Here is a 24,177-nt window from a genome sequence, read left to right as displayed (position 1 = left end):
TGAAAGCATCACTGGTGTTTATTTTTTGTAATCGCATGTGCTTTGATGACTATCTGGTGTCTGACTCTTGAGAAGGAAGGGCCTCTTTTCCCAAAAGCTTCATATGGTTTGAGGGAGAGGAGGTTTCTGGTGAGTAGGGTGATTTGAGTCCTTTTGCTAGTACTCTGTGTATGATCTCAAAGTTGCTAATCCATTCTACTTGCTTCTCTCCTTTATTCTGACTGGTGTGTTGTTCATGGGTGTGCACCTTTATTACGAGGTCAGAGTGGCTCTGGTGAATCACATGGTGAATTCTGTCACTTTCAGTATTGGTCTAGCCGAGGAAGACAATAGATAGAAAGATGTGAAAGTAAGAGAAGAAGAACGGCAAAAGAGGTTAGTAGAGGCAAAGTTTTAGAACAGGGGCAAGGGAGAGATGTGTTATTCTGGAAATGGCTGTTTTCCTAGTGTAATGAGGGAGAAGTAAGTTGCACAGGTGTTATGGCAGCAAAATGTTCCTGAGGAGGCTTCCTAAATTGGTGTTCATTGTTTGACATATAACATGGAGCAAGTTACTTTAATTACATGTGGTTCTCCTTCACTTTTGGAATTAGAAACTTGAAGGGGGAGGAATTAAATCTTGTCTTGTTTTTTCAGCAAGAGAAGGTTTAATAGAGACAAGCAGACAGATATTTAAAGTATGTTTGTATCGAAAGATAACTAGTAAGTAAGGGATGTGCTTGTTTCTGCACTAGAGCAGAGTTGAAAGCTCTTCTTACCAGCTCTGTGACAGCTAGTCGTCATGGGCTCAGAACTGCAGGTCACTTACCTAAATTTGGCATATCTTTAAAACAAGTATTGTTACGTGCCAGAATAACTTTCCCCTTAAATTTACTGATCTGAGAACCTAATAATCTTCTCTCCACTTTGAAGATTTGAAGAGCAGTGGTGATTTGAATAAAAACTCCAAACCCTACCAAACAAAAAAAAAAACCCAAATGCTAAACAACCCAAACAAAAAAGCCTTGAAAGGTAGAGGTGAAGTTTGTTGCCACTGGTATCCTAAAACAGAAGGACATAGTATTTTCCTTCAGGGACTAAACAGTTTAAAATAGGTTCTGACACTGGCTTTGAAAATGACACTTTGTTTTCAAAACAAAACCCCAAACTTTTTTTTTTTTTCCCAAGGCTTTCATGTTGGTATTTCCTAATGCCGAATATTTGGTATCTTGAAGTTTGAAAGGAATATATTTGTAGAACTTATTACAATGACTTCAAGCACACTTTTTTTATGTCAAATAACTAAAGGAATTGTTAGATTATAAAATGCCATATGGATACATGGCGAATTCGAATGCTACCTGTCAATAGGTAGAATTTCAAATCTATGTCAACAAAATAATAGAATTTACTTCAGTGGTGGTGGTTTAATATACACTGTTCAGCGGGTTTAACTCATAGTGGAAAAATACTACTTTTTTTCTTCCAAAAATGACCTTAATGTTGCCTTAATGTAGGTTTAAGCATTATGACTCAAGTAACCTTGGTATTCCATTATACAGCTCAACTTGATGCAATAGTTATGTATGATTGGAAAAGCCCAGAAGAAGGTTGGGTTGGGTTGTATTTCTGACTGATAGAACTGTAACTTTCAAAGCTGTTCTTCACAAAAACAGGCACTATCAAAATGTGCCAGTGAGGTGCAGCAAAAGTTAAATTCCAAAACCCGAAATAGCTTGAGAATTTGATACCACCTCAGTAGCATGCTGCTTTGGTCTTTCAATCACAACTAGACAGAAGCAGAATTAGTATCTGATTTTTGGAACAAAATAAATGCCTGTTAAGCACATGGTGATGAATAGTGAGGATGAAAACACTAATTACAGTTAATATGGTTCATATTTTTAACTTTCGTCTGCATTCTCAATTTTGTTATTTTTGCTGATGTCTTGGTATAACTTATTCTATGACAAATTACCTACATAGTATGGTAAAAATGTCTCATCATCCCCAACCTTCTGTTTATTTCAAATTTTTGTTTATTTGTTTTAAGGAACTTATGAACTTCTAGCGTGCTTGAAAACAGTGTTAGGCAGAAGTTAGATAAGGTAAATTTCTGGACATAAAAAGGAACTATTTCTGTCTGGGATTGACATACAGTCTTGTTCCTAGCTCCTATGCTGTATGTGATTCTTTCTGATGCAGGAAAATAACCTGTCCTAAATTTGGCAGTGTTGGTTCTTTGAGAGTAAGCCATGTCTATTTTCTTTTTTTTTTTTTTTTTTTTTTTTTTAGTTTTTTTTTTGTTGTTGTTGCCATAGGACCTGAAATTCTGTTATGTTGAGAAAAACTAGAAATTAAAGATAATCCCATTTTGCCAGGCAACTATTGATTTGTCTGCTGTTGGCCAAATTGTCTGTCATAGATGAAATTGTGTGCTGTAAGAGACTGAAATGCTGAGAGGCTTGCATAGTTAGCAGCAAAGCTTGAAACTACTCACAGATAGTTCAGAAAAAAAACCCAGGTTTAAAAAAATCTTATACTAACAGTTTCAGTAAATTTGTATAATCCCTAAGAGTTTATTGTGTTACATATTTTATCCATGTACATGTTTTCGTTCTCATGACAATACAGTGGATTTTTATAAGCTTTTAAAGTTTTTGTGTGAGAATTGGATTTTGAATGTGTTACAAAGGATACCTCCAAACTGGTTTTTATTGTTTCTTGATAAAAGATATTGTTAAATGAGCAGGTTGAACAGTTAATGTTTCTGTCTTTCTAATCATATTTCCATATTTCCTAAGAAACAAATGGCATATTTCTGAGTTTAAAGTACAGTTGTTCCCTCCTGGCAGTATAACAGTATGTTTAGGTACCATTTTGTTGAAAAAGCCACTTTCTAGCTGCAGTAATTTCTGTTTGAGTTAATCTTCCTTTGACCTGTGACTGATATTGAAGGAGTAAATTAACTTCTGATTCAACTGGACAGACTGTAGGCAGCTAGAGAATGTGTGTGGGCAAACAATTCTTGCAGCTGCTTATTCTTGGAGTGTTAATGTGGAAGATTTCATGAACTGTTTCTCTTCATTATTTTTTAAAAAAATCAGATTTGATGTATTTTATATAAATTTTATAAAATATTTGAAGACCTTTGTTTCATGCACATATTATATTTAAATACTTATGATGTCATCATTTGCTGTCAGTCTAACAAAGTAATTTTCTACTAAATGTGAGTGATACCATGTGTATTAAAGTCTAAACAAGAATTTTGTGGCAGAGGGTAAACTGTTTAATTTTTCATCTATTTTATATATGTCAGTAGTTTGAGTAGAGATTTTAATGGATGTTATAACTGATGTCAGTAATGTTGAGAAGTACCATCTTTAATTATAAAACCAGAGGAGTATTTTGTGGCTATTCAAAGACATAAGAATAAACAAATGGCTTACCATTTTCAGTAGAACCACTGTATTTTAAGTGAAGGAAAAAATACAGAGCTCTTCATGCGGTAGCTTTGACTATTCTGTCCTGTTTGCAAGGAGTATTTGTATTTGCTGTGTTATTCGAGTTATCTGAAGGGAAATTCTGCAGCAGTGATGTTTTGTCATATGTCAGTGTTGATTGTGCCTACCAGAGAAAGAGACAAATAATTGGATGCTGTTGTCTGAACTGGAATTGAAGAATAAGGTTAGCATTTATTGCATTGTATTAATTATTAATTAATTATTATTTTGGCTGCCAGAGAGGGACTCTTCATCAGGGGCTGTAGTGATAGGACAAGGGGTAATGGTCTCAAACAGGAGAAGTTCAGGTTAGATGCAAGGAAGAATTTCTTTACTGAGAGGGTGGTGAGGCACTGGAATGGTTTGCCCAAGGAAGTTGAGAATGCGCCCTCCCTGTCAGTGTTCAAGGCCAAGTAGGACAGAGCCTTGAGTGACATGGTTTAGTGTGAGGTGTCCCTGCCTATGTCAGGGGGGTTGGAACTAGATGATCTTAAGGTTCTTTCCAACCCACATCATGCTATGATTCTATGAATTTGAAGCGCAAGTTTTGTCTTAAGGGTTTATTCCACTTGAGAAAAGAGTGGGCAATAGCAAGGCTAGTGTTCTCCTGTCAGAGAGCTAATAGCTGCTTGGACTGTAAGAGTATAAAAAGAGACTAGCAAAAGGAAAGAATAATACTAGTGGAGGAGTCAGTGTGTAAGTAAGAGTACAAGCAAACACACAAAATGGGGTAGCTGACAAGGTTATTTTTCTTCTCAAAGGTGAGTTCTCAAAAAATGTTTGTAAGATGTGTTTATGTTAATACTGGTAAATGGAAAGAAAATTAAGAACAACGGGGCACTCAAGCTTTCTTCTAAAGTAGACTTCATTTAAGTAGCTTGGGAGTTATATTACTCTTGTAACACTCAATAATAAATCTTTCATCAGTGTAAAGAATTGTTACAAGACTGCAGAGGCTGATAGAGTATTCTGTAGAAGAAAGAACTTTTTTCTTTTTCTCTTAACTAGTGCCATGTAATTGTTACTTGCACTTGAATATAAGTTTTGATGTGATAATTTTTTTTCAACTTCTGGTGGAGACACTTGCATAGGTTGCTTACATTGCAGTAACCATTTCTTTTAAGCTAAAGACAGATGAGTATTGTAGAAGCTAATTAATCACACTGATATCCACAACAAAACACCTGTGTAGTTAGTATCTTTTTAAAAGAGGTAAGATTTAAAATTTGTCATTATAGAAAGGCTACATAAAAGTAACTCCTGTGCTTTGGTTGCAAAGTAGTGAGGCTGAAAACAAGTGTTGATATACTGCATACACTGGGAAAAAATTAATTTTATAGGAATTAATGACTAGTGAAGTGTCAGGGAGCAGCAAGGGCTGCTGCTCTTGAAGGTGGGTGCTGGAACCTGGGAGCTGAGGGTGATCCCGACAGAGACAGTGCCCTTACTTAAGGCACAGCATCTATACACGAGGAAGGCTGGTTTCTGGTGATAAGGTCCGTCAACAATCCCAGACATAGCAAAGTCACGAGTAAGCTCCAGGGTCCGTCTGGGGAGTCCAGGAGCAAAAGGAACTGGAGACAGGTTCAGGAACAATCAGCACACCGTGTCTGAAGTCCATGTAGGCAACAGGAACAGGATCTGAACAGGACTGGAGTCATGTTGCAGCTTGGGTGAGGGATTTAGCCAGGTTCAGACACAGGAGCCAGAGGCAGCGCTGGGGGCAGGTGCATTTATAATGATGTTGCTCAGGCAGTGGTTGAAGACCCAGAGATGAGCTTAACTAGAGCTCCAGGGCTGTTCAGTGAGTACTCTGGGTGAGGCTAGTCACAGCCATTAAGACCTGTTGGTACCCTTAGGTCCTACTGCATGGTCTGACAGGGTTTGTCTTCAGACTGTTAATAGTGGAGCATGGTCTGACTTGAAAACTCAAATTATATTGTTGCACGTAAGATGGCAACATTGGCGTATCTTCTTTGCATGTAACTCGATTAACTCAGTAAGCAAAGATTTACTGAAATATCACTGCAGTTGTTCAACTCAGGTGTGTTAAAAGTAAGTTGGAAATATGTCAGGAAAGAAATGATGTGCACATGCAGAAGAAGTAAGAAATGGGCTGTGGTGTGATTAATGTGTGTGATAATAATGGAGAGTAGCTAAGGTACCTGATAACTGCGATAGCAAGAGTTCAAAGAGGTGTTGAGGACAAAAGTTTGATGTCAGGAAGGAAATTAAAGAGGAAGGAGGCTGAGATAAGGCAAAGTTGACAAAGGAAGGATGAAATAAAATCATACACAATAATACTAGCTAGATTTTCCCATTCTCATCTATAAAAACTGCTGAGAGCATACAGTTCTGAAAGGTGACCTGCTTCACATGCCATTTGTGAGGCATTTGGCTGTCTCTTAAGTGGCTTTTATGAAATACTACAAACAAAAATCAATAGATGGCTCTTAAATAAATTTTTTTCATAGCTGCACCACAAATGAGGCTTAGTAGACAAACGGCTTCCCTGAATTCTGTGAACCATTATAAACCAAGATACAGTTTTCTAGTAACACTTCAAAAGGGTCTTTTGCACTCTAGTAGTTTACAGTTCAGTGTTTTTGAGTGCATTAAATAAGAAAGAAGTACCTTTGTTTATATGCCGTGGTTTACAGACCTTCCTATTACCTTAGATTATTAGAATAAGTATTACTTAAGCCTGTAAGTGCAGTCAAATAGACTAAATTAAGAGGGAAGGATAGGAGTGAAATACAGGACTGTACTATGCCATAAACCAGTCTGCAAACACAGAGGAATCTTTACTAATCTTTTTGTTAAATTTTACATTATTCAAAGGCTCTTATTCAAAATGCATAAACTTCCCTAAGACAGAGGTGGGTTGTAGAACATTAGTTTCATTCCTCACAGTTTTGGAATTAAACCCTTTGACTTTCGTTGTTCTTACTATAAAGAGAGCATAGTTTTTAGTTATTGTCTAGTTGTATGAATGCCTGAATGTGTATGTGTGGGGAGAAGTTTGACATTTAGAAAGCACAAACAGAGCAAATATGTCACCTGTGTATTTTGTCCTTACTGCCTACATAACTTTTGCCTCTTCTTTTAAAACTTTATTGGGCTTTCTAACTAGATAATGTAAAATTCAGTTGATAGCTGACATGGGCTACACAGCATTTCTGGTATTATTTGCCTTTTGTCTGATTTGCCTACAGGAGTTTTCCACTGGTTCACAGAGAACCTGCTGTTCACATATTGTGGTCTGTGGATAATTTCTTAAGACTAGGTCTTCTGGTTTGGAGAGTAGCATGAAGTAAAATTGCTGATCAGCATCTGTACAGGCGGTAGTTCAGAGTTCCTGTCACATGTCAGCAGTTGGGCAGCTTATAAGTCATGTATTCTATTGCTGTAAAAGTAGTATACCGGATCTCCTTTCACAATGAGTTTTATGATTTCTCCTACAAAAATACTTAAATAATTTTGAGTAATTTTATTCCTAACCGGTTAAGCCCCTCTCAGAAGTGTTTCTAGTGTGTTTGCTGTAATCTGGGAGAGACGACTGATAATACTTTTTTCACTCCTGCATATGGGGGTCTAGAAGCACTGAAAAAGGACTTTTTCTCAGAAGTTTAGTTGCAAATAATGGCTGAGTTTATGCCCAAGCATGTGGAGGAACAGCCAGGTATGAGCCTGGGACATATAGAGAACTGTTTCGAGATGTGCAGTCCTCGCTTGCCTACGTGCTGCTTTGAATCCAAGCTAGCTCTGTGAATTTTTGCCTGAACTGTTGCTCAGCTCAAGCTGTTTTCATTGTGTATATGCTTGTGCCATGCACATACCCACTTAATGGAGCTGTTGGAGCAAGTCCAGAGGAGGGCCACAAGGTTGATAAGGGCCTGGAGCACCTCCTGTATGAAGACAGGCTGAGAAAGTTGGGGCTGTTCAGCCTGGAGAAGAGAAGGCTGCGTGGAGACTTCATAGCAGCCTTCCAGTATCTGAAGGGGGGCTACAAGGACGCTGGAGAGGGACTCTTCATTAGGGACTGTAGTGATAATACAAGGGCTAATGGATTCAAACTTAAATAGGGAAGTTCAGGTTAGATATAAGGAAGAAGTTCTTTACTGTGAGGGTGGTGAGGCACTGGAATGGGTTGCCCAAAGAGGTTGTGAATGCTCCATCCCTGTCAGTGTTCAAGGCCAAGTAGGACAGAGTCTTGGGTGACATGGTTTAGTGTGAGGTGTCCCTGCCCATGGCAGGGGGTTGGAACTAGATGATCTTGAGGTTCTTTCCAACCCTAACTATTCGATGATTCTATTTCTAAATTTCAGATAAATTAGCATCTAGCTTTGAAGATGTGCACTCAGTTACAAGCCTTGAGTCAAATGCTTAAAATTATTTTCGTAGTTATTCAGTACATTTGTATGACCATTGCTTCTTTTCATACCACGGATTTGCCTAGCAGAAAAGCACAATCAGTTCCTGCCCTGTTTTCCAAACACACCTAAAAAAAAGAACACAACAATTTTTTTGTATATTGTCCTGGGTATTGTCCTGTATATTTTTGGCAGGTAGAAGCAGTGTTTCTGTATTTCTGTTTCAATTTTGTTTGGTTTTTGCTGCTTAATACAGAAATTTCAACAGTTTAGATTAATTGGTATTCCTTACATCCATTCAGAAACACAATTTACTGTGTCCATAATTTAAGATCATTTTGTAGCGAAAAGAAAAATCATGATGTGCCGTTATTATCTGAGAATGGGGAAGTTGCTTTTCCTCCAAACCCAAAAGTTACTTGTGCAATTCATACTACAGAAGAGAACTACATGGTCTCCACAGGCAATGTTTGGCATTATAGTAGTAAATGTATCCTGGTAAAAATAAAATACCATTGATTCTGTTAAGTCTTTATAACTTTAAATACAATAGTGAATCTAATACCAAGGTAGTATTATACCACTCTATTTAAGTTAATCGTTAACACATTCAACTTTACAAGCTGTCTTTATAAAAATGCATTATATTGGAGCTGAATGCTGTGATCTGTTCTGTATTTGACATCATATAACAGGCAGTCATTAATGTCTGTATTTTATGTGAGAACATAATACTGATTTGTTTCTTGTCTGCTTAATTGCAGCGTGAGACTAGGTTAGATACTGTGGAAGTTCTGAGCTGGCAGTGTTTTCACGTGCTTTTAGTTCAGAATTTAATGTCTTTATGGTGGCTGTATGCTATGAACTTTATATCTGATAAATGCCATAATGTTAAAAGAGGTTGGTTTTCTAAGAATGATTATCTGTTCAATGTACTGAATGGTTCATCATGGCTTCTACATATATATTTACATATATATTCACACCTACTGGTGCCCTGGTGATTCAGTATCAGAATACTTAAAACACCATTAAGACATAACTTCTTAATGACTGCCTCAATTTTTCATGAGGTACATGAGACTTGGGTTCATCTCTATACTGTGATCTGATTACCTGGGCTGTGATATCTGGTTTTCTTCAACATATCTCCAACAGTTGACCAAAAGGGGGTGCTAATAGATCAAACAGTCAGATATGTTGCATAAGGAGGTTAAGGAGCCTTTTTTTGTGTGCAATTAATTAAATTTCAGCTATGGAATTAGATCAGGTAAATACAAGTTTTTGCTTCTGGGTGTTGTGTAAGATCGCAATTACAGCCTTGCTCTTTGTGAAAGGCAAATTCACGCCTTGTAAATATGGCTGCTTCTCATCTTCCATTGGGCTTATGGGGGATTCTTCGTGACATTTCCAGAGGCTCTGTGGCAGGCATTCTCTTTTGTAAGACTTCCATTTATTTTTCTGTTCATGCAGTTAAAAAGTGTATAGCAGTTAAACATAGGTTATTTAGCAGATATTCAAGAAGTTAAAATACTCTGAATTTTAAGAGATTAAATACTGATATCCGAAACTACCAAGATATAAATGTTCAAGTTTGATGCCTTAATATTATTCACCCTGATACCAGAAAAGACTTCATTGTAATTTTTTTCACTGTTTGGTTTCCCTAATAGAAGTGGTTAATGATGTCAGCAGAGGTGGGGCCGTTAATGTAAGAAGGGAAGAGGAGACGTAAGTATGTATCCTGCTACAAGGAGCTTTGCAATGTCCTATTGTACACTGGGATAAAGTCGAGAGTGTCAATATTGTAGTGAAGACTGGAGAATGGCTTCTCAGTGGACCCCTTAATTTGTGTAGCAGAGATGTGGAACCCATTTGTAACTTTCCTGGAATAGCAGATGATGTTGGAAGGGGAGTACATGTTTCCCTTGGAAGAAATGTGATTACATGATCACAGCATTTGTTTTTCCGGGATATGCGATAGCTGTAGAAATTTTTCAACTCTACAAATTCACATTTTCACTAGTAGTCATCAGTAATTTCTTCTGTATTACTGAGCTAATGTAAGAGTTTTTTGTAAGTATTTAATAAGACTGTAAGACCATGTAATGTAGTCTTTGCCAAATTTCTGCTTCTGCCACTCTACACAGTGTAAAAGACATTTAGACTTACTGTGAGACTCTAAAATAACAGATTGTAGCCAGAACCTGTTGTAGATGCAGTGTTCAGGTCTATAATGTCTCTGAACAGCTCTGTACTGTGGAATAAAAAGGAACCTTCACCTTTTTAAAATTCCTAACACTGAAACCAAGAAAGCTCATCAAAGGGTATAAAGCAGATACTAAAGCAGAGTTCATCCTGAAGATGGACTATAATCAGTCATATTTATAGCAAAGACAAAATTGTATTATACAAAGTTACCTTTTAAGTGAACCACAGAAATTAGTATAATGAAATCATAATAAATGATAGGAATTGTTAAATGATAATAGAGGAAAATTATGATACAGAATCACAGAGATCAAGTTTAAGGGATTTAAATGCCCAACGCAATGGTACCAACTGGGGAGAAAATACCCCTTCTGTAATTGTAAACCAAATTATAGTCTGAGCGGTGATCTTTGTAGCCAGAGGAGCTGCTGTACGTTCGTGCAAGTTATCCGTATTTGTGGAATCACAAAGACACCCCTATATTTGTGTGACAGGCTAACATGTAGAGAACAAAGAAGGAATCTTTCATTAAGGGAATGACTGAGGGGTTTGAGAACGGGAATATGCTTGGGGAGGAGGAGTATATTCCAGACGTATCTGAAGAAAGAGGTCCAGAAAACCAGACTTAAACAAGAGGAGAATTTTGCTGTTTGTGTGCCTGTAGGGTAAGTGTGGCATCTTCACCAGCCATACAGCTGTGCCTCAGTGAAAGAAAGACTTTTGGTGGACTAGAAGACCTTGTGAAGGGTTGATTATAATCCAAGAACCGGCAGATTGTGTTAGCCCTTACATTAATGTGGAAAAGCATCTGCAAGATCATAGAGGACATAAAGGGTGACTTTTTAAACCTTGATTTTACTTTTGTCTACATAATTTTGAAGGGTTTTTGTTTTAAAAGGCTTTTACACTTAGAAGCTTGTTTGCTCATCACGAGGGAGCTCACTGTAAGAAAAATGGGCAGATCCACTACAGAGCTGTGGCCAGTTTGGAGTCTCGCCACACTTTATTTATTAGATAGTAACTGTGAAGGAAGTTTGCTGGATCTGTGTTTTGAATGGGTCAGTAATGACCCTAGAAGATAGTAGGGTTTATTGTTGCTAGCTGTTACATTTAAAAATTTCTGTATAGTTTCTGAACTTAAGAATTGTATTGCTGGTCTAGTTACTATTAAAGTATTCTGTGTACAGTAATTTTAAATCAGTTTGATTAGTCCTGGAACAGGGTAAGAAATTGAATTTCCTGCTCTTAAGGTATCCTCGCAAGATGTTTTAGCAGGCAGAAAAAACAACGCAAAAGCAATCAAAAAGCGGCAAAACAGAATAATGTGGACTCTGTTGCTTACAAAGAGAAAGCAAGAAAACAGATTACCTTTCTGGAAGTCAGTAGTAGAAGAAAGGGAAAGAATCTTTTGAGATGGAACCAGAGAGTGTATGTTTTATACTTCTGGAGGTTTTTCTGTCACAAAAGCTGTGTAAAGGTCAAGGTGGATATGGGCAGAGGCATGTATGTATTGGGAATTTTGTGAGAATTACTTTACTGTTGGGGACAGAATAAAAGGTTTAAACTGAATGGTCACTTCAGTGATTTAGATAGCATATTCATGTACTTTGAAAGTAAAGTGAATGTTGTAAAGTTTGTACAGTTTTTAAGGGGAAACGGTAATGAAATGATAGATGTCATCGCGGGCCTGTGAAGGAGGTGTGTTTCCTGGTTATCTCCTCAGTTAAGTGCCTGACATTAGGGACAAACCTGCAGTGAAACCTGTTGAAAATTAAACAAGCACTCTGGGAATGAAGTAACACTTTCTATTAACTTCTAAATAGTAGTATTTCAGATCACATGGTGTTTCAGAGTTGCTGGTGTTTCTAAGCTCCAGGTTACTTATCTGTGAGAGATGGAACAAACGTAAATACCAAGAGCCTGTCATCTCTAAAGCAAAACTTGTGGTTTATGTGTTTTTACCTAAAAAGGCCTCCATGGATTTAAGGTTCACATTCCTAGTCTAGTCCAGTTTTCAGCCACTTTTCAAATAGGAAATTCTTAAGGATAATATGTTCTCGCCAATTCATTGCAACCAGGGATGGACAGAAGGCTGGACATCTAAGAAATGTAGACATTGGAAATTCCAGTAACAGTTGTTTTTTTTCCAGAATGATGTAGTCAAGATAAATGTCTTTCAAAAATGATTAATAGGAGCAAACGCTGGGTTTATTAAACCACCTGCCTGCTTTTGTAGTAGAAGAGCTAAAACATCATGAAAGCTGTGAGGTGTGATACCTTGCAATTTATCCCAGTTGACAGAGACATCTTGTGAAAAAAAAAAAAAAAAAGGAAAAATCAGCTCCCTTTGTATGCATTGTAGAGGCATCTCAGGGAGAGATTCTGCTCACCCTTAATCTGCTAGAATTTTACCTTGTTCTTCCGTATTAACTATAATGGTATAGAATGTTTTTCTTTTTTTCTTTTTTTTTTTCCCTGCAAATATAGGTTACCCTATGAAGAGAAATCATTTTGAAAGGGAGTGGGTTTTACACTTTTCAAAGCTGATGAGTGCAAAACCCCCCACCCAAACAACCAAATTAAAACTGAATTGTGCTAAATTTTGTTCCAAGTTGCATGTATATTGCAAGAGGCACAGCTACAGATTGAGCAGAGAAGAGATTCAGAGCAGCCCTGCGGAGAAGGACTTGAGGGTGCTGGTCAGTGAGAAAATGAACATGGGCCGGCTTCAGTGTGTGCTCGCAGCCCAGAAAGCCAACCGTATCCTGAGCTGCATCAAAAGGAGCATGACCAGCAGGTCGAAAGAGGTGATTGTGCCTCTCTACTCTGCTCTTGTGAGACCTCACCTGGAGTATTGTGTGCAGTTCTGGTGTCCTCAACATAAAAAGGCCATGGAACTGCTGGAACAAGTCCAGAGGAGGGCCACGAGGACGATCAGGGGTCTGGAGTGCCTCCCATATAAAGATAGGCTGTGGAAGTTGGGGCTGTTCAGCCTGCAGAAGAGAAGGCTGTATAGAGACCTCATAGCAGCCTTCCAGTATCTGAAGGGGGCCTATAGGGATGCTGGGGAGGGACTCTTTGTCAGGGACTGTAGTGACAGGACAAGGGGTAATGGGTTAAAACTTAAACAGGGGAAGTTTAGATTGGATATAAGGAGGAAATTCTTTCCTGTTAGGGTGGTGAGGCACTGGAATGGGTTGCCCAGGGAGGTTGTGAGTGCTCCATCCCTGGCAGTGTTCAAGGCCAGGTTGGATGAAGCCTTGGGTGGGATGGTTTAGTGTGAGGTGTCCCTGCCTATGGCAGGGGGGTTGGAACTAGATGATCTTGAGGTCCTTTCCAACCCTAACTATTCTATGATTCTATGAAAAAGTAGGATTCTGATCAGCATTATTATTTAAATCCTGGCATACTCAAATCTTTACATATTCATCAGACAGAACAAGATTCAGAGTAATTCTTCCTTCATAGTTTAAATTATTTTCTATCCAGAAAGGACCAATTTGATTGCATAATCCAGTGTCCTCCTTTGGCCATATATTAAGTAGTGTAGTGAATGCTGTATCACATGAAGTTCGAGAATACCTGCAGAATACAACTTTTGATATTAAAATTACGGGGGTGCGGGACGGGACACGGGACGCAGACTAATTTTCCTATGACTATGTTTTTGCCTTGTTTAAGTTTGGAAATTTTATAGCTTCAGCTACTTACCACAGGAGCTCAAGTGTAATGCTGCTGTTCTGAAGGCTTTTAGGCTAATTCTCTCTTGGTCTGTTTTTGAATGAGGACCATTTAGGAGCCATTTCTTGTAGCATACTGCAATATCTGTCTATTCTGTTTTTATGATGTATTGTTTTACATGTACAAATTATAAAAAGACAGCTGTGTCGAGCCATAAGCTGTCTGGGACAGAGATTTTGAGCTGAGGAGTTATCATTTGGATGTTTATAAAATTCTTGCTCCCTTGAACTTAAAAACTTCATCTTTTTTGGAGTAGCCTTTCAGACAGATTTTGTCATTTTAAATAGGAATAGATGTGTCTGTCAATGTCAGAAGTTGGATGATTCTATAAACTTTGTGCTTTGAGTTTGTTTTTCATGAAGTGGAGATTTTTTGAAGTTGTTACTGGCAGATGGAAGGTAATTTAGTAGAGTGTAATCTGTGTTAGAAGTACAGATTTGTGGGAATCTACATTTGAAATAGCACTGAACTGAGCTTTGTTCCAGTTGTGTAGTTGTATAAGATTCTTGTGGCTATATTCAAATTCCTTTCTAGTGTAGGTTTTCCCTTCTAAAGACTTTACCATGCTAATATTGTCTTAAAATTTAATGCTTGTTTAGTTAATACGTTAAATTTAGTGCAGCTAGATTTCAAGTTCATATCTTGAAATGCGTTTTCACCAGAGTTGACAAAAATTAGGGAGGGATCTGAGATTAAAAGATGTAGTAGATACATTTGTTGGGGAGACCATTTCCCCAGTCAGGTCTTCCATGTTTCCATACATGTAGAATGCAATAGAAAGTATGCTGTTACAATTTACAGGTTTTGGATGACTGTGTGCAGGTTATCTGGTTCTGAAACAACTTTCATACTCTTAATTGTTCAACAGTTATAGTTTAAGTGGGGAAAAGTTAGTTTGCATAGTACTGCAGATTTTCTGAAAGTCTTGGAATTTTGCTTTAAAAGATGTGGTGTTTTTAGAGACACCTATTGATGGTTTCCTCAAAAATTAGGTAATCATTACCAGTAGCCTTAAGTTACTAGAAATATGGTTCTAAGTATCCCATAGGCAAAATTCTTAAAATTCATTTGTATTTGCAAGCATGTCTGGCTTCCCAGCTTTAGTAATCATCTGAAGAACAGTTGAAACAAAAGTGGCTTAGTCCCTCTTACTGTTCAGTTGCCTATATTCTCTTTTGTGCCTTTTTTGTTTAAAATGATCTTAATTAAATGTGAAGCACATTATTAGCTCAGAGGATTGGGCTTTTTGGCTTGTTTCACCTGCTGTTGCGTTATTTTGCCAAAGGATAATTTGTACTAAAAGGGCCCAATCCTGACATCAGTAACATAATGCAAATTAAGGGCAAATTTTACTTCTTAATTCAGTGTTGTGGAATTGGGTTCTATATTTCTATCTGCACCTTACAGGTTTTGTACTTATGCAAGAAGATTAATTGTATTTCTTCAGTGTAAGTAAGCTGACCCATACCAACTTAGAAATGAAGCAAAACAATTGTGAGCTTTGCCCACTCAAAATAGGAAAATTCTGTTGTAATTATCCGCTTAGGGTTTGTTTTGTTGTTTTTTGTTGGGTTGGTTTGTTTGTTTTAAATTTGTTAATATTCCATTGTTAAAGTGGTGTACTGATGCTTTACCATTGCAAATGGATTTATGATTTTTTTCCTCTCATGCCATCATTTTAAGTATCAAGAGTTCCAGAATGCTTGCAGCAGCCTTGTATTTTTCTGTCTATTCGTGACAAACCAGCTACTGTACATTCATATAGAGCAGTACAGTCCTTGCCACTGGCAGTCTCTCTGTGACAGAGAGCCTGTAGGCTGACATAAAGTGCAGCCTGTTGTGAACTGCTGAGTGGGAGCCTGCCAAAAACTCAGCAGACAGAACTAATTGGGGAGAAAAAGGATTTTTGTGCCCTCATCTCTCCCTCTTCAATTTTTTTTACAAGACGGATATTGTTAAAGTAACTTGTTTATGTAAGATTTGTCTGCCTCTATTTTCTCATTGCATGAATCATTTTTTAACTTCAAGTCTCGCACTGCAGGTCACTGAGCACTTCCACATGGCGGCTGGCACAGGACCAAACTCGAGACACGCAACTCATCACAGTTGATGAAAAATTGGTAAGGGTTTTCTACTGCATATTGCTATGATACAGCCTTCAGGGTTATTTCTGCACAACAGGCATTCACTATGGTATTCTGCGTTCTTCTAGGAAAGCTGTATAAACGTGAACTACAAAGTAACAATCCTTCATACGTTTTTGAAAGGAGAATGTTAGTAAAGCATAAATATGTGAAGGAAATGTGGCATTCAGAGTGTGAAGCCATATAAAATGTTGAGTACCATGTTTATTATTATGGCCAAGGACCAGTATAAACTGTATTTTATAACAGGCTTATTCTTTTTGAAATCTGGGTGTATTTTTGTTGTGGTGAAATCACAGAATTTGCTAGCTTCCTGAAATTATCTTCATATTACTAAAGAAACTGTGTAAAGAAGCATCATGCAAGATTACTGTTACTGTTCACATATACTCTAGCTTTTGAATATGCATGAAGGTTAGATTACAGCTAGGAACAAATGCATGACATTCTTCTGGTAATCAGTAGCAGATCAGAAATTTGGCAATCTTTTCTTGTAAGTTCTTCCATAATGTGTGGTCTGTTACTCTAGATGCAACCTGACACTTATGTTTACATTATTCAATAGTATAATTTTTGTAGGACTTCTGGGGGGAATGCATCACAGCAGAGGCATGCTTTTCATTGGTTTTCATATCGCTTTTGAATCTTCAGGAAAAAAACATTCCCATCATAGGTACCAGACACTTCATATTGTGTGTACTTTCTTGTATCCCTGAAGCTATAGTAACTCTTAAGAAATACTTGGAATTTTTATTTATAAATTGGACATTTGTAATGATAATTACAAGTTGAGACAGCTTTCATTTAACTGGTAAAAAGCACACCTACTTTAACAACTCTTTAAGGCATTTTTTTCTCATGCTTTGGAATATAAATGTAGCAATAATCTACTCATAGGTAAAAAATATCAATTCTTTTGTAAAGTTTTTTTTTCTGAATTTAAAAAGTAATAGTATAATTTTGAATTCAAAAATTAGGGAAAAAATAGTACTCTGTTCTGGCAAACGTGATTATCTTGCTAATCTAGTTGCATAACTTGGGATTCAGGAAATTTTATTTCATGTACTGGAGTTCATGAATCACTGTGAGTAAGATTCACCAAGCCAATAGACTTACATTTTCCTAAATAAATTATGAATTGTATTTGGTTATTGTAGAGCTGTTCTTTAACATTAAAAAAAGAAAAATCTGAATAGAGGTTTTGTGAGGCCTGAATTTACAGTATCACATTTCCCTGTTGTGACCTCAGGTGATGGGTACATAGTTCTGAAAGAGACTACAGTGCAAAGACATACCTACAGAATAAGTACTTTTCTATCTTCCATTTTGTATTTAAATGTGCATTATCCTAAGTTAAGGTTATTCATTACCCTGTGTGAATATGAATGTTTATACTTCCAGTTGAGTGAAAGTGATACTAATTTGAAATACATCTATTTATTATCTTAATGTAAGGTAATTGTAAGTGAAGTGGTTATTTCTAATGTCATTATATATTCTCATCAAGTTGAAGATGCTCATGTCATAGTTGTTGGGGCTTTTTTTTTGACATCTCACAGTAGCAGCTACTGAATAATTTTGTTTCATTTTGATACATTAGATAACGTATCTAAATGATTATTTTATCCTCAGTCCTTTCAAGCATTAGGTTAAATGTCAGACTGAAGTATTTTCCTGTAATATTGTGTTGTAGGTGCACATTCTAGATGCACAATTTTTTTCTTCAATACTGTTGTAGAGCCTGAAACAAAATCATAAACAATTAGAAAATGATTTTAAAATTTTCACTTCTAGATTTAATTAAGTTTTAGGGGAAATTTACATAATGCCATAAAATATCCAGTAATTGATGTTCTGTTGGACATAACATTCTAATGGACAAAGATTTCTATTGCATTATGATGGGAAACCTTCACAAACGGATTTGGTGTGGCTGTCAACTCTTTCAGGGTCAGAAGAAGTTCTCTAGACACCTGTTAAACGTCATGGAAAAGTAGGGTACTGTATTAATTTGTTGTAGATTATTACAGTGTATTTCTTAATTTTAAACAGGATTAATTACAACCGATTAAAAATAACACATTACATGAATTTTCTGGGTTTTAGATAATGTTGCTAAGCGTAATAAAACTATTATTTCCATGCAAATTTTAATTAAATTGTATTCCAGAAGTTGATGCTTTCAATTAAAAAAGACCTCTCCTCTCATGTTACTGTCAGATGTATACGTATTATTGGTAGAAATCTTTGAATCACATTTATCATATTTAGATGGATTTGTTTTTTTTTGTTACACTTTTTTTTTTTTTTAACAGAAAGCCTGATGATTTTTATGTGCCTGTTAGAAAAAAGAAGCAAGAGCAGGCAGAAAATGGGATATAGTTATCTTTGTTTGCCTTTCTACTCTTTTAGTTTACTTTGAATTTGAACTCTTCTGTGAGTTGATGTACTCTACAAGTCTAGTAGATTACCACTGTGGTTCTTGAAAAATTGTATCTGTATACTGTAGTCAGATTAATCTGTCCATTTTCAGTGCTTTTGTTGACTTTATATTCCTATGTGTACATGCATATGCTGGAACTTGATCAAGAGGGATTCCTTTGAATTATCTGGAGTCCAGTTTGGTTCTGTAAGTACTAAATTGTTCCTTGCCTTGGAAAACACGAATGAAATAGAAGAGGGAAGAGCATCCTGACAATGAGTTATTAAACAGTAGTCGGTCACCTTCTTGCTGCAGGCAGGCATGTGTTGAATACAACAGAAAAATGAGTTCGAATGAAGTAGTAGAAAATATAGTAGTTTAGACCACATTCATTTTTCATTTTAGAACAAAGTGGGAGTCTTAGAGTAAAAGAATTTAAATGCTGAGCTTCTGTAGAACACATCCAATAAATAATCTTTGCCTAAATTACTAGCTGTTTTCAGTGAGTATTGAACAGAAAAACTTTTAAGAAACAGTTAAGAAGAAAATAACTTACAAAATGAACAAAGCTGAACAGAAATGTAGTTCTTGCATCACATTTTGAATCTCTGGCCACCAATTAGGTCATATTCCAAGAGTCTGGACAAATAGCTGTGTGAAAAGTAGTCTCTCAAGACTCTGCTTGGATTAGGAAATTTGGGCTGTAGAGGACAAAGGTTGTCGGCAGCAAATCTCCCTCAGGTAATATTCCAAATTATTTAACTGTTTGTGTGTGTTGAATAACGTATCTTCCATCATTATTATATAAAGCTTTAGTGGTTTTGCCTAAAATGGGGTTTGAACTGTTTTAAATGGCTGCGATTTGTTTCAGTTTTTTAAAGTAGGCTGCATCAATACTTTTTGTTATTGCTAAAAGTTGTCCAGTTCAGCATGTCTGCTTTAAGCAGGCTTCCCAGTCAGTGGTGGTGACACTACATTGTGGGTGTCTAGCCTGCAGTTCCTACAGGCTAGGCACTTTTGTGAAAGTTGCTGTCTGTAGTTGGAAGGTACCCCCAAGAATTTGCCAATAAAAGGGCTTTTGTAGTAGTTAAATGGTAGCACATTTCAAAATTAAAATAACTGCCAGAAAATAGCCTTTGTATCTCTAAAGCAGAATATTCCCCTGATAATATATGTGCTGTAGTTCAAAGCAAAAATTACTGCAAGAGCAGTTGTAGGGTTTAGTCACTGGGGAGATGCTAGAAACATTGTGGAACTGTGGTTAAGGATCAGCTATTAGTTGCAGCCATCTCACAGATGTTTTTATTCCGTATCAGGCCAAGATAAAATAGGATAAGTTGCTACACAGAATTACGCATTTAAGAGCAATTCTATCAAGTCGAATTGAAATAGTACTAAAGTAGTTTTTGCAGCATTATGAGAACATGTCATAATGGACTCATACTACAGGCATGACAGACTAGCTACAAAGATGCTATTGACATTTCAGCACCTGTCCCAAAACTGCTTTGTCTCTACTGTCATTTAACCCCTCTTTTTTTCAGTAATGGTTCAGAAGTCCCTATACTGAAACTCAGTAGAGGGCCAGTTTCCTTCTGAATGTAGACAAGCTCTATATAACTTAATAAAGGTAACTTGCATACACCAAACTGAGTACACGAGATCTGAACCCCTTTTTGAGGATGAGTAGCTCATACTTTCCAGATGATGTTCAAGAGGAGTAAATACTGTATACTGCAGCAGACTAGGCCAGAGAAGAATAAGTGAACTGAGTGGATGTGAGAAAGGCTGTGGAAGTTGTTTATCTCAACTGTAGTAAAGCCTTTGATACCATTTCCGTTCTGGAGAAACTGGTTGCCTATGGCCCGCACGGGTGTCACTGTTTGCTGTGTAAAAATGTGGCTGGACGGCCAGGCCCAGAGTTCTGATGCTTTACAGCCCTACCTGTTCTATGATTCTATGAATGGAGTTAAATCCAGTTGGCAGCCAGTCACAAGTGGTCTTCCCCAGGGCTCAGTATTGGGCCAGTTCTGTTTAATGTCTGTATCAATGACCTGGATGAGGGGATCAAGTGAACCCTCTGTAAGTAAGTTTGCAGATGACACAAAATTGGGTAGTACAACTGATCTGCTGGAGGGTAGGAAGGTTCTGCAGAGGGATCTGGACACGCTGCATTGATGGCATGAGGCCAATTCCATGAGGTTCAGCAAGGCTCAGTGCTGGGTCCTGCACTTGAGCCACAGCCCCATGCAGTGCTACAGGCTTGGGGCATAGTGGCTGGAAAGCTGCTCTGCAGAAAAGGACCTGGGGATGCTGATTGATGGAGCTGGACATGATCCAGCTTGTGCCCAGGCAGACAAGAAGGCCAACAGCATCCTGGTCTGTATCAGCAATAGTGTGGCCAGCAGGGCCAGGGCAGTGATCATCCCCCTGCACTGGGCACTGGTGAAGTCGCACCTCAAATCCTGTGTTCAGTTCTGGGCCCCTCACTACAGGAGAGACATTGAGGTGCTGGAGCGGGTCCAGAGAAGATCAACAGAGCTGGTGACAGGTCTGGAGTACAAGTGTGATGAGGAACGGCTGAGGACCTAGGGGTGTTCAGTCTGGCGAAAAGGAGGCTGAGGGGGCACTGCTGCTCTCTTCCTGGAAGGAGGTTGTAGCAGAGTGGGTGTTGGTCTCTTCACCCAAGTAACAAGTGATAGGACAAGAGCAAATGGGTTGGATAGTAGGAAGAATTCTTTCACCGTAAAGGTTGTCAGACATTGGACCAGGCTGCCCTGGGAAGTCACCATCTCTGGAGGTATTTAAAAGATGTGTAGACATGCTTAGGAATATGATTTAGTGGTGGACTTGGAAGTGCTATGTTAATGGTTAGACTCAATGATCTTAAAGGTCTTTTCCAATCTGAATGATTCTGTGATTCTTGTAACTATTGTGAAATTGGTACTGGAATCTGAGCAGCTTCCTCTTGGCTGTCTAAAAGTAGCAGTTAGTGTCTGTCATAAGTGTTTACTACTAGATAGTTTAGGAGTATCAGTGTGTGTTAGGATTCTCAGAATGCGAACCTCCAGCAAAAAGGTTGCAGAAATATTCCAGTCCATTTTTTGTAGAAGACTGCGTTATTAGCAAACATCACACGGTGTTTTCAGGATTGAGTCATAATTTGTTCACTATCCAAATCCCAGCTTTGGCTAGGCTTAGAAATTAGTGAAATTGTATAATCTTTGTTTGATTAGAGAAGCATAGACTTTACTATAATAAACAGTGATAATTCTGCAGCTCAAAATAAAATACACAAACAAGTGAAAAATAGCCTGGAATGATGAAACTTCCTCAGATCTCTGTCTGATAGTGTACAGTGCTCTGAAGCAAAGGACATCACATATAAAGTTTTAACATGTTTTTTAAAGTGTCATCATTGCTAGCAGCCTTTCCCAAAAACTGAGAGTATATAATATAATTTTACTCTGAAAAGCAAACCACAAAATAACGTGTGAGACAGTGTGACATTGCATTTGAAGACTGTGTATAGGAGCTGTTTTTGTAACTTGGTGAAGAGAAACACTTGGCAAAGTATGCATTTATTAAAGGCAGGCTTACTAGATTTCCTTTTCTTGAAACTACTATACAGCCAAGAATTCTCCAAGCATTACCACTGTGTTAGATAATAAGGATATAGTGGATGTTCTGTGTTTTGGTTTGTCAAAATGCTGTTAACCCATTGTGGGTTATTCCTTGAGCGTGAGTTCAAGCTGTTCCTTAAGTAACTAAATGGGATAAAAGAATTTAGAATAATCTTTTCTAGCTGTAGTATTTATTCAAGTGGTTATGATAAAGGATTCAGTTCAGGACAGCATTCCTCTTCAGATGAGGAATGTAACTTTCAAATCTTTGTGTGCTTTATATGTATGGCTCTGCGATAGGGAGTTGTCATATTCAAAGGGTACAACATGCCAGAATGGAAATCTGTGTGGGACTTCAGACAGTTCTGCCCATTCTACACACAGCCTGAAATATAGGGGGCTTACATATAAGGTATTTCTTCTTCCCTCCCCACGCCCCCCACCGCCTCCAATTAGATCAGCAGTTTGTATTTTCCTTCAGAATAATGAAAACTAAGTAACAATTAAAAAACATATTAATGTAAAATAAGGTTAAGTGTGTCCTGGGTTCAGCAGCAGCAGTCATTTTTCTCCTTCTTAGTAGCTGGTGCAGCACTGTGTTTTGACTTTCGGCCTGGGAACAGAGCTGATAACACAAATGTTTTAGTCTGACCAAGGACTTTCTGAGCCTCATGCTCTGCCTGGGAGGAGGGAAAGCCGGGAGGAAGCAGAGACAGGACACCTGACCCAAACTAGCCGAAGAGGTATTCCATACCACAGCACGTCATGCCCAGGATGTAACGGAGAGTTACCCAGAAGGGCTAGGACTGCAGGGTTGGAGGAGGTATTGGTCGGTGCTCGGTTGGGTGGGGTAGGGCGAGTTATCGGTCAGCTGGTGATGAGGTATTGTATTCTCTTCCCTTGTTATATCCTTTATCATTATTGGTGGTAGCAGTAATGGTTTGTGTTATACCTTAGTTACTAAACTGTTCTTATCTCAACCCTTGGGAATTGCATTATTTTCGATTCTTCTCTCCGTTCCTCCAGGAGTAGGGGAAAGGCAAGAGGAGGTGGGGGAGTGAGAGAGCGACTGTGTGATTTATGGCTGACTTTATTTAAACCACAAGTGGTTTTTCAACCCTTTACTTTGCAGATATGTTTTAAGAAACAGTTTTCAGCTTTGGCCAAAATGGCCTTGTATATGAAGTCTGTTTTGGAGAGGTGCTTTCCTCCATCGTAGTTGTGTCAAGTAAGCAGATGACCAGCTTTTTTGAACTGTGTTGTACTTGGGAGTTCAAGCTGAAATAAAAGTTGTTTGCTGGTGGTTTATAAAATATTTAATACTGTGTGTCTTATCCTCTCATTTAACCTCATACGCAGTACTTATTGTTTGGTTTGCATTTGGTCATTTGCACTTCTGATGTTTGACAGTTGAGTGTAGAGGGTGTTTAAAATTTAAAATGACCTAGAATTGTTTCAAAATGAAAGGCAATCTATCAATCAAGGAGAAATATTCAAAAGAGAAGTCTGTTCACAGGTAACAATACATGTGTATCTACAATAAAAGTGTCTAGGAGTACAGTTGCATAAATACTTAAAGGCCTTTACTTTTTGTGGTCACTGATAGTTGATTTGTGAATATGCATTTTTGCTGCTAAACAATCTGTTAAAAAGGTTGGCAATTTTAGGGGGTTTTTTGGTTTGGTTTCCTCCTACACTCCCCAGTGAAGACTAATACTCTTCTGGAGACGGAAAAGCTGTCTTGGATAATTTTGTTGGGTAGCTGATGTGAAATTCAGTATTGAAAGGTTTTAATGATTTTGGGGATGGTGATAATCCTTTTCGTTTTATGTGCAGCAGTGGTCTGCTAAAGCATGTATTAAATTTCTAAACAGTGATTATTTTGTTTTTATTTAAATAATTTGGCAGTTTCTTCTTTACAGTTTCTTCTGGCAGTTGCATATTGTCTTCAATACAGTACAAGCTCAGGTGAAGGTGTGTTTTATTTTCCAGATTATCTAGCTGTTTACACGTTTTCAGTACTGCAAGTTCACTATATTCAGCTGTTCAGCAATTAAATCCTTCTTCAGTTGGAATATTCTGCCTCAGTTTAGCCTATACTGCTTGCTACAACTTGGTGTTGCAAGCAATTGTAGTTTGATGAAGCTTGCAGTTGTTCAGAAAACCCAGTTGGCTAGA

The 24,177-nt window shown here is 37.7% G+C and overlaps 1 protein-coding gene across 1 annotated transcript in view; it reads left to right on the top strand.

Annotated features, from left to right (window-relative positions):
• NDUFS4 (NADH:ubiquinone oxidoreductase subunit S4) overlaps positions 1 to 24,177 on the top strand; it is a 48,931-nt gene that overhangs the window by 5,784 nt on the left and 18,970 nt on the right. The window contains exon 2 of the mRNA XM_065662865.1: positions 15,852 to 15,930. Coding sequence (XP_065518937.1) covers positions 15,852 to 15,930 — 79 coding nt within the window. The remainder of the gene's footprint in view (positions 1 to 15,851; positions 15,931 to 24,177) is intronic.

This window comes from Lathamus discolor, chromosome Z, assembly GCF_037157495.1.
Source record: "Lathamus discolor isolate bLatDis1 chromosome Z, bLatDis1.hap1, whole genome shotgun sequence".
NCBI classification, from domain to species: Eukaryota; Metazoa; Chordata; class Aves; order Psittaciformes; family Psittacidae; genus Lathamus; species Lathamus discolor.
Note: the sequence above shows the minus strand (reverse complement) of the source record. Positions and strands in the feature narration are given on the sequence as shown.